Source organism: Hippoglossus hippoglossus, chromosome 17 (genome assembly GCF_009819705.1).
Source record: "Hippoglossus hippoglossus isolate fHipHip1 chromosome 17, fHipHip1.pri, whole genome shotgun sequence".
NCBI classification, from domain to species: Eukaryota; Metazoa; Chordata; class Actinopteri; order Pleuronectiformes; family Pleuronectidae; genus Hippoglossus; species Hippoglossus hippoglossus.
This window is the reverse complement of record NC_047167.1, coordinates 11,081,524-11,098,160: the sequence shown is the minus strand read 5'-3', so window position 1 is coordinate 11,098,160 and position 16,637 is coordinate 11,081,524. Positions and strand designations below refer to the sequence as shown.

At 43.9% G+C, this 16,637-nt stretch overlaps 1 protein-coding gene across 8 annotated transcripts in view; it reads right to left on the bottom strand.

Annotated features, from left to right (window-relative positions):
* Positions 1-16,637, bottom strand: part of LOC117778755 (receptor-type tyrosine-protein phosphatase S-like) — a 69,146-nt gene that overhangs the window by 45,258 nt on the left and 7,251 nt on the right. For 4 of the 8 annotated variants that reach the window (XM_034614529.1, XM_034614525.1, XM_034614528.1 and 1 more), the window contains exons 2-4: positions 8,959-9,176; positions 5,074-5,219; positions 3,397-3,538 (exon numbers count right to left, since the gene is read on the bottom strand). In XM_034614529.1, the coding sequence (XP_034470420.1) occupies positions 3,397-3,538; positions 5,074-5,219; positions 8,959-9,103 (433 nt within the window). In that variant the 5' untranslated portion in view covers positions 9,104-9,176. Of the gene's footprint in view, positions 1-3,396; positions 3,539-5,070; positions 5,220-8,958; positions 9,177-16,637 lie in introns of all 8 variants that reach the window. The other 4 variants (XM_034614523.1, XM_034614526.1, XM_034614524.1 and 1 more) reach the window with 1 other exon arrangement.

Sequence of the window (16,637 nt, the reverse complement as noted above, 5' to 3'; positions counted from 1 at the left end):
GGGGTATATTTGATGAAAGAGCCAGTTCTCCACTCAAGGTGTGTAATCCTCTCGCAGGCTGAGTTGATACTCTCAGTTGTTTCCGGAGCAAAATTCTGCTTGAGCCGCCAGCCTGCCAATGCAGCAGACGCCTGGGGGGAATCACTGATCTGACTCTGTTGTTCATATGAAGGGTGTTTGCCATGGTGGCAGAACATCTCTCCTCCCTTTTCTCCCTCTCTCACCCTCTCCCTCCCCCATCCCTCGCCTCCCTTTCTCCTAAAATGGGACACTGGGAGGTGAGTATAATCAGGATTACTCTGCACAAACCAGCCACATACACACACGCAGATGTGCACAAATATATATATATACCCATAAATGAAGAAATCCATGTGTATGCTCATACACAGTCATGAAGGTTGAGCAGCGCACACACACAAAAACACTCACACACATTACTGCAGTGATGAGAATCTCTCGCCCACCAGAGGTTTTTCAAACATGCAGAGCTGCAGATATTCACGTCTCCTGAAGGCGGAACACAACACAACTGCAGCGTCCGTGAAAAAGAGCAGTTTGGGTGAAATGGGGATGGGGTGGGTTTGGAGGTGGGGTGGAGCGGCAGAGAGCCTGTAAAAATGCAAAGAGAGTAGCAGAGAGAGAGAGAGAGAGAGTCCGGATAGACAGTCAGGGTCAGGCAGAATAGATGGCTGAGAAAATGAAAGAATGAATAAAACAAGAGCGAAGAAATTAGAAACGGACATAGCTGTGGGCCAAAGAGGGGGCAGCTTGGGTTAAAGACAGAAAGATATAGTGAGGAAAAGAGGAGGGAGGAGAAAGATGAGTATGTAATAGGAATGGGAGGGGTAGTGTGATGACTGCGAAGTCACAAAAAAGACAGAGCACCCTGACCATAACCTACCACTGCTCCTGTCCATTAGGCCGCCTATAGAGCAGCAGCCCATATCCTGTGGCCAACCACAAGCCCCTCACACTGTACAACACTGCTATTAGTGTCGGTCAGCCATCATACAGAATGATGAGATGAAACGCATCAGGGGATGAAAAGACTTTTCAGTAGACGGGTTTGGTCGGTAATGGAAAAACTCCTTTCTGCTTCAGATGGTGGACCTTTTCTCCCTCGAACCATGGCTGCCCAAAGACAACTTTGGCAGACATTTGTGCACTTAATAGTATTTGTGGATGACATGGACTATCATAACGTACATTACTAAGCCTACGGTAGATTTTAGTGGTGTATAGCTTTAGTATAGAATAGAGTCAAATATAAGGAATGGAGCTAAAAACTGGGTCAAGTGCCTACAATTAAATGTGCCCTTATTTTCTGGATATATGCTTTAAATGTGTTAAATTCCTGCTGTGAGATGCTAATAGCAAACCAAAGCTAAGGTTTACGCTTTATAGAAATCTGTGAACATATTTAGCATCGTATTACAGTGATAATGTCATTCAAATTTGTTAATATCTGATTCAAACCTCTGACTCCTGTGTCTCTATGGTAACACACATGAAGGTAATTTGTATAATTCCATTATCAAATACATATTGTGATACAGACTCATGTCAAAATACCTTGTCAATTTTCAAGAATGGATTAATTGACCACTAAGCATCTGTTTTCTGGTAAATCCAGGTAATTGAATATGTTAATTAAATTGTATTTCATTACATTTATGAAAAAATCATTCATTTCTAGTTTATCTTTGCAAACCACTATGCCCAGTGATATTAAAAGGACAGCTGACACCATATGGGAAAATCTGATGGCTTATAAACACTACACATCAGTGAGAAAAGTACTTCTGCTACAGTGTGTATCAGGCCCAAGGCCACGAAGGGTATTAGAGGAGCTTAGCCCCATCTTTTGCCCCCTCTTTACCCCCCTTCGCTCTATGTATAGTGATAGAAGAAAAATAGCAAAAAGAAAAAAAAATGGCTAAAATACATGTGACTTTTGCTTCACTGTGGTTTCAGCACCACGGACAGCTCTGGTTGTTGGGTGTAGGGTGTGTGTGTGTATCGAAGCTCTTTCCCCAGCTTGGTTGGTTATAGCTTTAAGTTCACCGTGAAACACAGTACAATGAGGAAGGACACCAGAAAATGGTTTAGTATGAATAAATAAAACACGCCAAAGTGCCCAGCCAATGCCAGTAGTCCCAGCAGCAGCAATGATGTTGCCAAGGCCAAGATCAAACTAGCTTCACCGGCGGCAGCCCCCACAAACGGGGTCAGAATGGGTCCACTTTCCAACGGTCCCCACATTCAGCCTGTGCATCCTTGTTCAAAATGAAACTGTTATGGCTGGTAATGCTCTGATTGTGGCTGGTGCTGTGCGTCAAATATTGCTGTCATTCATTGCAGTCCAATAATCTGTTGACTGCACGGAACACATCGTCTGGTTAGGAAGAATCAAAGGCAGCTGATTCCATTGTCACCGAGGGGAGAGGAGGCGTCATGGTACACTGATCTCAGCAGGAGAAAAGTTTACACAAACCGGAACAGACACACATGGCCACACACACTGCGAGGCTCGCCCTCGAGGTGTAGCTTATGTGGTAATGTGCTTTAGATTGGGGCTGTGTGTGCAGGGATGATGGGCCGGGTAACAGATGGACAAGAGTCTATTCCCTGGGCTACCAGCCTTCTGCTTACAACACAGCCCTGCCAACTCCACAATCCTCATCCATCTCCCGCACTTCTACACCCCTCCACCGCTCCCACGAACATCCCATTCTATCTCTATTGTTTCATTCCATCCTGCTGTGTTACTCAACATGCTCCCACCTCCTCGGCCTCCATCATACCCCTTCTCACCTCCTCTCGACCTCTTTCTCCTCCCTCTCCTTCTCTTCCTCAATTTCCTCTGGCAGAATTGGGTTGTCTGCCAAACCCAGACCTAATCCCCTGATTTTCATGTAGTAACAGCCCGAACAGCCATCCCTCTATTTCTTCGTCCTATCGTGCTGTGCTGGGCGAATAGCCAGTGCTCAGATCCCATGCTGCTTGCAGCCACGCTCTGTGACTTTAGTTCATAGCATGTTGGAGCACCACATTAGATACGTTTCCTTCCAAGGAGACAGTGTACATTTGATTAACACCCTGACTCTGGCAAGAAAGCTCAGTGATTGCAGAGAGCTGGGACGCTGAACTACCCGTTAGCTAGCACACTAGCTGGCCCTCTCTGTGGCTGGATCACACTCTACTGCACTCAGAGGGACTATAAAAAGAACAGTTTGCTGCAGCCCGCTGTGCAGGCAGGGTGTGGCTTGGCTCTGTTGTCACATCTACAACTGACGGCCCAGGCAACCGGGGACGACATCTGAAGCCAGGTGAGTGCTCACGTGAAAATTGTGTGTTGGTGTGTGCGTTCCTGTGTGTGGTTCTGTGCCTCACCTCTAATAATGGCCAGCTTTGCAGTGACGGACACCTCTCCTTCACTGTTGCGTGCCACGCACTCGTAGATGTTCTCATCCCGGGGAGCTCTAAGCGGTTGGATCCTCAGCACGGCGCCCGCACCCTCGTCAAACTCTACGGTCTGGACAACCACAGAACCACAGGCAAACACAGAAATAAATCAGTCACAGCAGAGAGAACACATTGATCACCATCAGAACTGTCATCTGTCACGCCATGTTAATTTTACTGTAATTGTATGACAATAATTATAGTAATATTATGTTTAAAAGCCTGCTTCACTTGCTCTGCTCTACAGAAATTCTAGAGGCCAGGCTCATATGCAGAACGTGTACCTGTACATATGATCCAGGAGCAGGCAGCGTGTCAGTGTCTGTCACAGACATTTCAGCAGGGAAGAAACTTACCAACAGTGGAGGTTGGATCCTTCGGCTGAAATTCTGTATCTTTAAGCATTAAGTCACACTCCTGCATCAATGTACAGTCAGCATGCAGGCTTCTAATGTGATGTATTAGCCTCTTCTGTGGCATTTAGCTTTGAGTGATATGTGCTTTTAATAGAATATGATGCAATCACATTGTTATGTGTCAGTTTTGTGAAATTCTGGCACATGACAATGTGTCTGTGAAATTCTGTTATCATGAACGATTAAATTCAATAATTTTTTTAAATGTGTGCTATTATTAGTTGGGTCTCAATTCAGGGACTGGCTCCTTCGTAGGCTGCATTTGAAGACTACAGCAGTGCAACTAGGCTGTCACATTTTGAAGGCTCCTCCAAATGCAGCCGGCAAACGCGTCATTTCGTTCCCGAGCAACGAGGGCTCCAAATGGGTGGATCCTTCTTGTGCCAGCCTATCCCAGGATTCATTGCGCCTTGGTAACGAACCCCTGTCAAGGATTTAATAGCACCGGCAAGCAACGACACTTTGGATGCTTACACTTTTACTATCAGCCTTCAGTTCAACCAAACAGCTAATGGTACACATATCAAAGAACCAAGGGGCGTTCAAAGTTTGTCTTCATGTGCAACTGCTATGCTGTTGCTATGCGACGACGGTGAGGGCGGTACAAGCTGATGCAGATCACGGAAAACCGAGTCTACGGAAATCCTCCGTAGACCAGACCAGTCTTACCCACGAAGGAGGCGGCCCCAGAATTGGGACACAGCTTGGATGTTAAAGAAATAATTCAACATCTGTTGGAAAAACACTTATTTGCTTTCCCACAGAAAAGACTGTTAACTTTCAAATGTCTACTTTCACTACAGAACAGGCTCTGGAAAATCAGGCATGTTTAGGGGACTGCTAGTTATGAGGGTGTGCAATTTGGTGCAGATCCAAATAAAGATCCTGATCTTGTGGATTTAATCATGGTTTCCTAAGGGAAGAAGTATGCGCTCTACTGACTGTCATTCTAGTTTTCACGTGTATTTCACAAAATGTAAAATTAGTTCTTTAAGAATCAAGCTTTTAGCACATCGAGAAAACACAATTTGTATAAAAAACAATTACTAATTTAGCAAGTTATAGGCTAGACATAGTTATTAGTATTGTATAAATACATGTATTAATATATCTGTATTACTGGATATATATGTCTGTATTTGTCATGCTGCTACAGTAGGAGTTGACGGCTGTGCACTGTGACAACCACCTCGATACGCTGAGAGTTGACCTTCTTGCCCTTCTTGTTCCAGTAGACGGCAGGCTTGGGATTGCCGGAAGCCTGGCACACAAATGATGCCACACCCCCTGACACGCCGATCTGGTCGGTGGGAATCTTGGTGAACTTTGGGGGAGCTGAGCGACAGAGAGAGGGAGTGATGGGAAAGGAGAGAGAAAAATAATCAAAATACAAGCATGAAAATTGACACCCTTATACCGAGAGGACATCAACCTGCAATAGCCCCATGCTGACCACGCCCCATTTCACTGTCAGGGACTGATCAGACTGACTCGTGTTCTAATGGCTGTGTGCTGTGCTTACTTCCTGGGTATCATCTAGAGGACACGCTGAAGGACTTCCTGTGGGTCATAAATAAAAGATGGGGTTGGGCTTCACAGGAACATCTCTCTCTCTCACTCTCTCTCTCTCTGTCCGTCTCTGTGAGTCTCTGTATTTCTCTATTTGCTTCCTCCAGGGCGGACCACCCTCGTCCTGCTCGCAGCACAGGCTGTCATGACACATGAGTGTTTCACAGGTAGGAGAAGTGTTGGCTGCAGATTCACAGCACATAACTGTTTTAAATGTATTAATACCAAAGGTGTCATTTTTCTGCCTGCACACTCTAACACCTATGTGGGGATTTGCACTTGCAGATTCTGACGATCTTCCCATTATTCTGATAAAAACAATGAATATAGCGATGTCGTTAATTTCCAGTCTCGAAGGGAACGCATTCTACTCTGCGTCTGATGTCAGGTGTACAAGTGCAGCAGTTACCCTGTGTAAGAAAACAGCAATTTCCAAGTCCAATATTGAGCCCACAGAAGTGAACCTATATTTTTCACAGTGGCTGAGTCAGATCAATCACACAACTTCATGCACCCACCCCTCTGCTATCTGTCTGTGGCCTGTTGCCATGGTGCCCAGCTTAACTCCTCCTCAGCTACAGAATAGCTGCGATCCATCTGGGTGAAGTCAGGATGACCCTTCCCATAGCAACCTGGATCCCTCCTCCCACTTCCCCCTATGTCTGGGTGGGTGAGGTCCTGCTGTGTTGATTCACTTACACTTTGAAGACTGAACAGTAGCAAAAAGGAGAGAGACGAAGAAAAAAAACTGCTTATCAAATAATCACTAGCAAATTCTAAAGTCTGTTTGTAAATCCTCCCCATTCCTGCTGCTTTCACTGGTTAACAGCTGCACAGACCCCATTCCCCTTTCTGTACCATGGCTTGTCAGTAGCTGGGAAAACACTGTGTCAAAAGAGCGCTCCTGTGCCTGCCGCACTGTGGTGTGCCTCTTAAAGACCCACTCTGAATGTCATAAATAAAGTGGTTTCATTTTATGCTTGTCATAATCCTCCAGAGAAAGAAGCAAAAAATGGTACAGAATAGTCAATCAGAGCAAATTTATACTTCCCATTTCAGGGCTCAAGAGCAGCATATTTCCTGCCTGGTAGACTCTTAGAGAGGCAGACAGAGAATTGAGCAAATTGAGCTTTTCCCCCCCGCCAACAATATGAGAATATGAACGATCCAAAAGCCCACAAATGAAAGAAGTAGCGTAGCTGAAACTGCTTCTCCTGGCTGTGGGATTATGAATAAATTCTGTGTGCTTCTTCGTGAACATGGGTTTCAGTGGCTTTACGTTGAGTCCAAAATGTTTTTTCTGTGTTCTCTTAAATGCGCCTCAACGCCAGTCCTCGTGTTAAACTGACCCCACTGGCAGTGTTACAACTTAAGCCTCTTGTGAAAGCCAGGGAAAAGCCCTGCAAGGCACCGACTCTGGGTGGATTTGCACTGAACAGAAACTTGTTATCATCGCTAGGGTTCTAGAGAGCCTCCTGGAAAATGAGGGGAGTAATGGGGAGCTCTGCTTCTTTAATGGTGGGTTTCACCGGACCACGCAGGTCTGTAGCACTGATCTCCCACTTGTCTGTTTTTAATGAAACCGATGTGTAACCTGTAATCATCCAACTGACTGACTGCTGCTGCACTCTTAGACTTGACTGACTGACTGTGTAATAGTGTGGTGAGCGTGTCAGGTGAAAGAAAAGCATTTTGAACCCTGAGGTTGCTTCAGGTCAGGCTAAAGAAACACAAGTTAAATTTGTCCTTTCGGAAAAAGTTCTTCTGGGGGAAATTAGTGTAAGTGCATTACATTCTGCCTCGAAAGAATTTACTTTTGGCAAAGATATTAAGTGCAACCAGCTGTGGTCTGACACGCCTTTGAGCCACTTTTAATAATGCATCTCTTCATGTTTGTGTGTATTCGCTGTCAGATATGTTTACATCTCTCGGCCAAATTTGTGCAACAGAAATCATCTGTGATACAAAGATAATGGACAGAGTTGTGGGCGCATGTGGGGGTGCATGTGGGGGTGCATGCAGGAAGAAAGATTGTGTGCCCGAAATCTGAAGAATTTAAAGATTCATGACTTCATTTTCATGGTTCTGCTTTTGTTTGTGTTTAACTTTAGCATCGAGCTTACCTTTAGGGATTATTTGTCCCCTGCTTTAATGTCAGCTTTTTTTTTGCCTTAATAAAAAGTAATTTAGAAACAATTTGCCAAAAAAATGGTCTTTCATAAAGCATTTACTGTAGAGGTGACATTTTATTTCCTATTAATTCCTATTAATCTTCACTCCCTGTAACGCTCCTATTTTCCGTGTGCATTAATCATTGAGCTCTTTCATCTTAGCAGGAGAAACTGTGAATATGATGAATGTTTCCAACAAAAACTCTGCAAGGATACGACTCCCATTAGGGAAGAAATTCCAAAATCCATTCATCTTTGGTGAAGGAAAAATTTCAATAGTCGATTTTGGAGTAGATTTTAAACCTTTCACCTGCTACACATATTGTGCATGGAAGAAAAGGAAGCAACTCAGTTAGATTTATTTTCTGTTTTTCTTAACTGTGGCCGGAGAGAAATGGAAAAGGAGGCATTATTTGTTTTGCATAGATACACCGCAGGAGGTCAAGCGGCAGAGATCTTCAATCCCACCACATTTCAACAGAAAGTTATTGTGTAATTTGACCTCTTCAATGACTTGTTGATATTTCAAATATGATGTAAAAAGATCGTGGCCTCAATTTGGTTACATAAATGGAAAATGAAAAATACATCAGACAATTCCCAGTTTCTAACAGCGGGAAGTGCTATCTGCACCTCTAGCCTGTATCATGCTTTCAAATATATTTACAGAGAAATGACAGCTGAGTGTGTCTGAGCATGTGTGTGTGTTTTTTTTTGCCGCTGAGGCAGGAAATCTGTGTAAATGTTCTAATCAAGGAGATGATGAGGAACATGCTGATGGGACTTCTCCGCTTAGCAAAACATATTAACAACGCCACGGTCCAGACCTGACATAGTGACAGGCCTGGGCGGGCGGGCGGGCGCACACACACACACACACACACACACACACACACACACACACACACACACACACACACACACACACACACACACACACACACACACACACACACACACACACACACACACACACACACACACACACACACACACACACACACACACCTTTGTACATCACATTTACTGCTGACAATAAAGCAGCTGTCATTCAACTGAAAAGAGAGAGAGAAAGAAAGACAACAAAGAGAAACTGATTTATAAATGATGTAGATACTCTGCCATAAAAGATATCTAGATGGATGAATGGATTGATGGATAGATAGATAGATAGATAGATAGATAGATAGATAGATAGATAGATAGATCGATAGATCGATAGATAGACAGATAGATAGATAGATAGATAGATAGATAGATAGACAGATAGATAGATAGATAGATAGATCGATAGATAGACAGATAGATAGATAGATAGATAGATAGACACCTACCCAATGGTCCACACACGCTGCTCAGAGGGCTGGTTATCAGGATCATCGACAGCAGCAGCATACACAGGGGAGAGGGGCTAAGGCTGAGCCCCACGATAGGCCTCCTGGACTGGGCCAGAGCGCCACCTGTCCTGGGCAGAGGCATGGCAGGCACCACTGTGGGCGGGTCGGAGATGACGGACACTCAGGTAGGGCTTCACTCAACAGGGATAGGCACTCTGCAGACACAGAGAAAAAAAAACATGAAGGTCAGCTGATACGAAAGAAAAGCACATTTCCTTCCACCCTCTGATTCATCGTTCTGTATTTAGAGTGGCTGCTGAAATGTCAATGCACCATGAGGGGGAGACGGGAAAACATACAACGATCCATACAGATGTGGAGGATGTGTCCTAATGAAGAAAATTAAAAGACAAATTCATGCTAATGCAGGATTAAGTCTTTTGATTTAGCCGGCGCACTTCTAACTTGGGATTAGCAGCTCAAGTAGGCCAGCTCTGACTGAACTAATACCAGAACAATAGAGCCACTGCTCAACAACTAAGACAAGAAACAGACCAAAATAGTTTTCAGCGTACTGCCTCTGTATTAATAAGTCTCCTTTTCTAGCGAGCCGTGAAATGAGCTGCAATGATACATTTTTAAGAGGTTATTTTTTTTCTTCTTTTCTTTTTTTTCCCTCTTCTCAGACATCCTAATAATTTTCGTTTCAGCTCTGGCCTAATTCCTTCTTAGCGTTCAGTATTTCGCTGCTCTGGTGGCACATAAAAGTGTTAATGCAATAAGAGTGCGCCGGAGTGATGAAAAACACTAAGACAAAGAGGATTGAGGGGTCGGTGGGAGTCGCGGCTGAATTCAATAACGGCGAATGTATCAGAAACTGCGCTTTTAATAGATATTCACTCTCTAGTTAATCCCTCGCCTTGGGGGAGGGAGGGGGAAAAAGGGGGGGGGGGGGGGGGGGGGGGGGGAGGTGGGTCTCCATCAGTGTTTTGCTCTCTTTTTCCTCAAGTCATTGGCACATGTGGACGTCGGAACATAATTCAGCTCTGTCTGCTTACAGAGATTTAGACAAGCTGTGCAGAAGCGCCCTGTCTGGGAGTCAATAACTCCTCAGTGCTATCGAGTTGTACCGACCCCCACCCCCTCGGCCCGATGTGTCAGAGCGCAGGTGGGGAGGCCGAATGAGAAAGGCGCCTTTGTCAACCTGTACATACATCAAACACACGCACGTCTCCGGGCACAGGATGACATATATGCTCTCGGAGGGAGACACACAGTACGTATCGACAGGTGACGGGGCACAATGTGATCGGCACATAAATATGCGGGAAAACGCCCATGAGCGCACGCTTGGCCTGACACCCCTGATGCACTGGCAGAAGTGGAGTAGCGGAGATTAGGCCAAACGCTCGGGCGACTTTACTAAATGAAAGAGGCATTTCTGGTGAGCTACATATTCAAAGACTCCTCCAACCACTTATTGAGCTAATGACCTGTTCAAACACATTACTGTCTGCCAGCCCCTACACTAAAAATAGCTCATCTGAAAAACATGGCTGTCTATCTGATCCAGGCTTCTTTCTCCTCGCCACTCTGCCCTCGTCTTATCTGACGACGCGTAATAGACGTCAAATAGAAAAGCTTTCAGCGTCCCCTTTTTCAATTGAACAATGCGATAAGAAAAATCTGATCAGCGCTCATTCAAGCACCATTGGCAGCATGTTAAGTACATTCTCCTCTTACGGAAACTCAATTTGCCGCCATTAATCTAACTAGGGCTACTGCTCTGCGTGGAGCCACACAGCCACTGAAACATTGGGTACTCCTCCTCGCGTGTTGCAGCGTCTGCTTCCTCCGTCCTGAGAGCTGGATTCACAGAGGCCTTCATATCTCCCTGTGACCTCAGTCTAACCCTTTCTCTCATTCTCAGTTTATCCTGCCCTCCCCTGTTGTTCTTCACCTGCTGACAGAGCCCTCTCTGCCCCACCTCCACTCGACTCTCCTCATCCTCCACCTAATCCTTAATCTTACCCTCATCTCACTCCTGCATTAGTCTCCCTATTCCTCGAAATCTCCTCTTCTTTCATCTCCTTCCTCCCCTCTCCTCTCTACTTTCCTCCTCGTCTCCCTCGTTAACCTCTCCTCTCTCGACGCCATCTCTTCTCTGTGGCGCCCTATCATCCATCTCCACCTCCGTCTATTCTCACTCTAAAACGCTGCTTGTATCCAAATCCTCTTCCTCTCCCCAGCTGCCCTGCACCGGCTGCTCCAGCTGTTGCTGGTCCATTGACACAGTTCAAACAAAAGGGCTTAGAGCATCCTACAGCTGTGAACGCTGAGGGACCAAGCCAAAACAGACGCACAGAGGCGGCAGCGGTACACCAGCTAGGCCAGTCTGGGCTTGTCTGTGCTCGTGCTATTAACGTCCCTCTTCTCACGACACGTAGATTGCAACCAGCCATGCACTTTGCTTGTCAGAGGGAAGAATGTAATTAAAAGGTGATCATGGACTGATGGCACCGGGGATATTCTCATGACTCAGGCCTACACAGCCCCCTCGTAGATATCACAACCTGCTCTCCCTAATCATCTGGCTCAGCATCCAGAGAGAAGACAGCAGGGGTCGGTCTTATTACCTTTTCATCGCGACAACACAGATGGTCAGCCAGACAGAAAGATTGATGGGGATATATGTGCTATTTATTGTGGGGAAGCAGATAATGACACCATAGCTCAGGTGGTGAAATGTACACCGGTTATTGTGTTCCATCAGGATGATGAAATAACGTTGTTTAGGTGGCACCTAACCTGCCCCTGCTGAGCCGGGGCCCTCGGAAGATGACATGCTTTGTTTTTCTCGCCTATCAGACACCCCCCCCCCCCCCCCTCACACACACACAGTTTTACCCATGATGCCTTTTGCCACAAGTGGATTGAGATGGTCTCACAAGGCCTGTCTCCATGACAACCAGCTCGGAGCGCTCACAGAAAGATCAGATCTGTTTCCTGCGGCACCATGCTAGCTGAGGGATAGCACACCTGATAGGAGCTTGAGCTCTTTCTCTTTCTTTTAGTTTTATTCGGATCGAGTATCTAAGTATTGCATGAGTGTCAGGAAGCTTGGAAAAAACATAGATGCTATTTTTGGGGGGGAATTATTGAAGGAATTTTTTTTTACAAATGTTCAATGCACCACAAAACTTTTTAGGGCTTGAACCATCCATTGTTACTCACCGGTGATTCTAAACTTGTGCTCTACACTAACATTTTTCAAAGCACAAAAATAACCTTGTCTTGAATTATGCATGGTTTTGTGCGGCAACTTGGAGCAGAAAAGTTTGGAGTGGGAGCTGTGCACTAGTCGGATGCAAGAAGAGGATGGGACTGATATTACCTCATGTTTTCTATGACCCTGCACCCTGTAGGCAAATGATGCTCACAAATGCATGCACACCCACAGGACCGACCACACACACACACACACACACACACACACACACACACACACACACACACACACACACACACACACACACACACACACACACACACACACACACACACACACACACAAACGCAAATAAAAATGACAGATGGCAAAGCATCATGGGGGAGATTGGCACTCACTCGCTCACACTTCCCTTCACTCTCTCTTAGACACGCAGCCCACAGACACACAAACATGCAGACACACACAAACGCACACACATATAAGCGCACACGTCGAGGATCAGAGGCGCAGGATGAAGCGCGGCTTACTGCAGGCATGAGCTGCACCGCCCTGGTTACATTTTTAGCAGTGGAAATAAAATATCTGAGGCTCCTCTCTAACAAGAAAACACACCTGTCACTCAAATACGGTGATTCTTTGCCCTGAATATAAATGAATCTAGAGACTCGGGAGTCTCAGGTAAATCTCTGTGAGACTTGCCTAATGCTGGAGGATGCTGAAACCAGGACAGCCCAGTGCTACATACCTCCAAACAGTGGGGCACGATGGGAAATATTGACGAATAGCAATACAATTTCCAACCAGAGGCGACAATTTTCATCACTGGTGAGGAGCCATAAATAAGGTTTCCACTAGAATCTTAAACTGCACTTCTTAAAGCAAATATGACTCATGGAGACAGTAAAATCACACCAAACCTGGAGGCACAATAGGAAAATCTGTAAATGTAATTATTGATAATGTGATGTTCTATTCAAGCAGTGTACTGCTGGAATAAAATGACATGGATTCTATTATTATTCAACTAAAACATTCAATTATTTATCCTGACTATTTCAATTTCAGTTCATGTCACTTAATATTTTATCTGTTGAGGGACTGTTGTTTAGACAAAAAAGCAATCTTAAAACATCACTCCGAATAATTGTGATTTGCATTTTATATTCTTGAATAATGAATAATTAAACTAAATTATGAGTGAAATTACTAATCAAACTTTCAAGTATTAATTAAGTAAAAAAATGAAAATCAGGAAATTGACAATAACATTATTTTAACAAACTGTTTCCTTATGAAATCATAAATCGCCCCATTCTTAACTGTGTCTGTTTTAAGTACTCTGTTGTTTTCCTACTGCCATCTTGGCCTAGTCTACATATAATATATAATAATAATCATGCAAAAATGATCTGCTGCTTTATTAAATTCAGAAAATAATCATTTCTATGCGTATGCTTTATAAAAATGTATAATTGTTTCATGTTTGAAAATACAATAGTACTTTGATTACATCTTGGATTTCATTATTTCTATTTATTTGTTCCTCCAGCCTCTGTGTTTGAGGCTACAATGGTCAATGATGCTAATTCTGTAATTGTGTTGACAATGTGCTGAAAGTGGATTTTTAATTTCCATATTGTAAAGATCTATGTTTTGACAAGTTTATATACATCAGGCATTCAACTGTGGAGTATGTGTGTTTTCAAATCTCTCACACATGTATTTATCATACATGTATTTATCACACCCGTATCACGTGAACTTTAGTGGGGAAACCTGGTTTTCTGAAGATAGTGAAATAATGATATCCAAATCATAATAATAGCTTTCTTGGGATGATGAAGAAACCGAATTAAAAATTTGTATCCACCCACGTCGTCTCTCTGGATTTCTCTGGCAGGGAGAATGGGCTTTGCTTGAGGACCCAATTTAATTAACTGATCACCTGCAGTTAAAAGGGTAGAAGACGCACACTAATAAGAATTAAAAATACTAGAACGTCAAACTTTTTCTTATGTAAGAGTTCAACTTCCTCGTTCTCTGCCCCCTTCTGTCCAATCCAAGCCAACATCAAAGCATCAATGAAATACACACCAGCATGACTGTTATTTATGACGACTGAAGCTGTTAGATCACTGTTCCCCCCATTTTTTAATTCTGGATGTGCTTCAGGTTTTGCTCGGCAACAACTCCATCTCAAAGCCAAGACAACACATGGATTCGTGATGAGGAACAAAGGGAGGAGAGGAGAGAGAGGGAGAGAGGGAGAGAGAGAGAGAGAGAGAGAGAGAGAGAGAGAGAGAGAGAGAGAGAGAGAGAAGCGTGACTGAAACCTTCTCCTGGCCCAGTGCTAAAATAACCAAACTAACTTTCACTTTGACCTCAGTCTCTGCATGTCTAGGACAAAGCAGAGCTGTAGCAGCCTGACAATGGTGCGGTAAATGTACACCCACGCATCTTAAAGGGGCCCCAAGGTCGGAGGAAACCACAACAACAAGAGTAAAAAGGCATAGAGTAATGGATGCACCGGCTTCACAAGAGCCCGGCAACAGCTGGACTGGCTCCGGGTAAGCAGGAAGTAAATTACCAAATGAAATAAAAGTACATATAGAGCAGATTATCAGAAGGGGTCAGAACAAGGCGAAAACAAGTGTTTATGGGCTTAGTGAAGCTGATCTGTTCACAGGAAGTTTTGTTAGTGCTGCAGGAATGAGACAGTAAATTATCTAACATTTCCTTTAAATGGAGATTAAGAGACTCAAAATATCTGGTATTTATACCGTGTTGCTCAATATTAGTTTCATTACATTAAATAACACAGGGCTATTCTTAACTTTTATTTCATCAACTGTTGCTCCTTCAATCAGTCACTAATGTAGCGCCACTGAGTTTAACTAAGCTTCAAATGTTACACAAAGGGATTTGAGTATTATGTTGTGAAGGGATAGCAAAGTATTACACAGCTGTAAAATATTTCTTTGAAAACACAAGAGCCAACAGAGCCAAATAAACCTGCTTCAGCTGCAATAGAGTGTATCACCGGCCGCTCACTTTTAGAACGCCTCTGGTTTCTGAAGGAAATTTCTCATTAATTCACTCCATTGGCATCTTAGGGAATCCTTATAAAAATAGTTTTAAGTGTGGAGCCAGCTCCGAGATGTCTCATGACCATAAAACATTCGATTTAGAGCGAAAAAGGACATTGGAAAACAGAAAAAATGTAACGGTACAAGTACATAGTTAAACTAAGAGTGAGGGAACTACGCATCCCATAAACCATTGCGAACACCCCATTTCCAACGACTGAGAATAAAAATGTGATATCATAAAGAGTTGTGGCTTCTACAGGTGCAAATAACGTAATTTCAAAATATCTTAGCTTGTGGCGAGTCTACCTTGAAGGGCTGATAATCAATTGAAAATCTCTATTCAGTAAATTAATGAAACGATGCTGTTGAGCTCTTTAACTGCTGAATGTTTTGTACGTTTAATATTGTTTTAACATAAGGTAAAGAGTCAAGGCTTAAGAGTCACTGTGAAGGTGCCCATAATGCTTTAATATGTCCCGAATTTACTTTAAAAGTGATCGATGTGCAACACTGATGGAGGAAAACCTTGCAGCTTCAATTTCGACAATTTTCATGCTTTCAAATAAGTGGAGGGATTACTTGCTCCTCCATGAGCTGAGTCAATTTTTCAGCCCCTTAGGCTCATAAACCTCTTTCAAAGCCTTTAGGGAAATGCCAAAAACTGCGTCGTCATCTGGCTAAAACATCCCTGTTTTTTTCAACCTTCTTCTTGCAAAACAAAATCGACACTTTGCAGAATCTCGCCTCCGAGGTGAAGGTTTTCACCCGACAACAGCAGACGAACAAGACGCGTGCATGTGTACATGGGGACCCCTACACAGCCCTCACTCAACGGAGACGACGGAACGCAGGGCTCGCAAAACACCCAAACCCGTTTCATCATTTCTTCCAGCGACCTCTGTCTCACTGCTGCCTGCTCTTCAGAGGCGGCCCATCTTCTGCGCAGCGGCTCATTACGCAGGCTGATGGTTGAGTCCTTGTCAACTCACTGTCCAATTAGCATATCTAAGGCTGGCTCACATCTGAGAGAACTGTATATACATACTGATGTCTGCATAGCTGTGCAGATGCATGTACACCCCTACATCCCTAATTGTTAAACAGCTCTGACATAAAGGCATTAGGTGAATCATCCAATTACTAGGGCCAATACCAAAACCAAAATTGAAGCCACACAGGTGCTTCTTCACACACTCTTAGTACATTATTACTGATTTGATTTGTTAATGTTTGCATTTCTAAGGGCAAAGTATGTGGAGAAAATAATTAGAAGAGGAGAAGAGAAAGGTATGAAAATATCTATTTATTTATCTTCACCATCATTTCTCAATAAAATGAATGGCCAAGAGTCCATT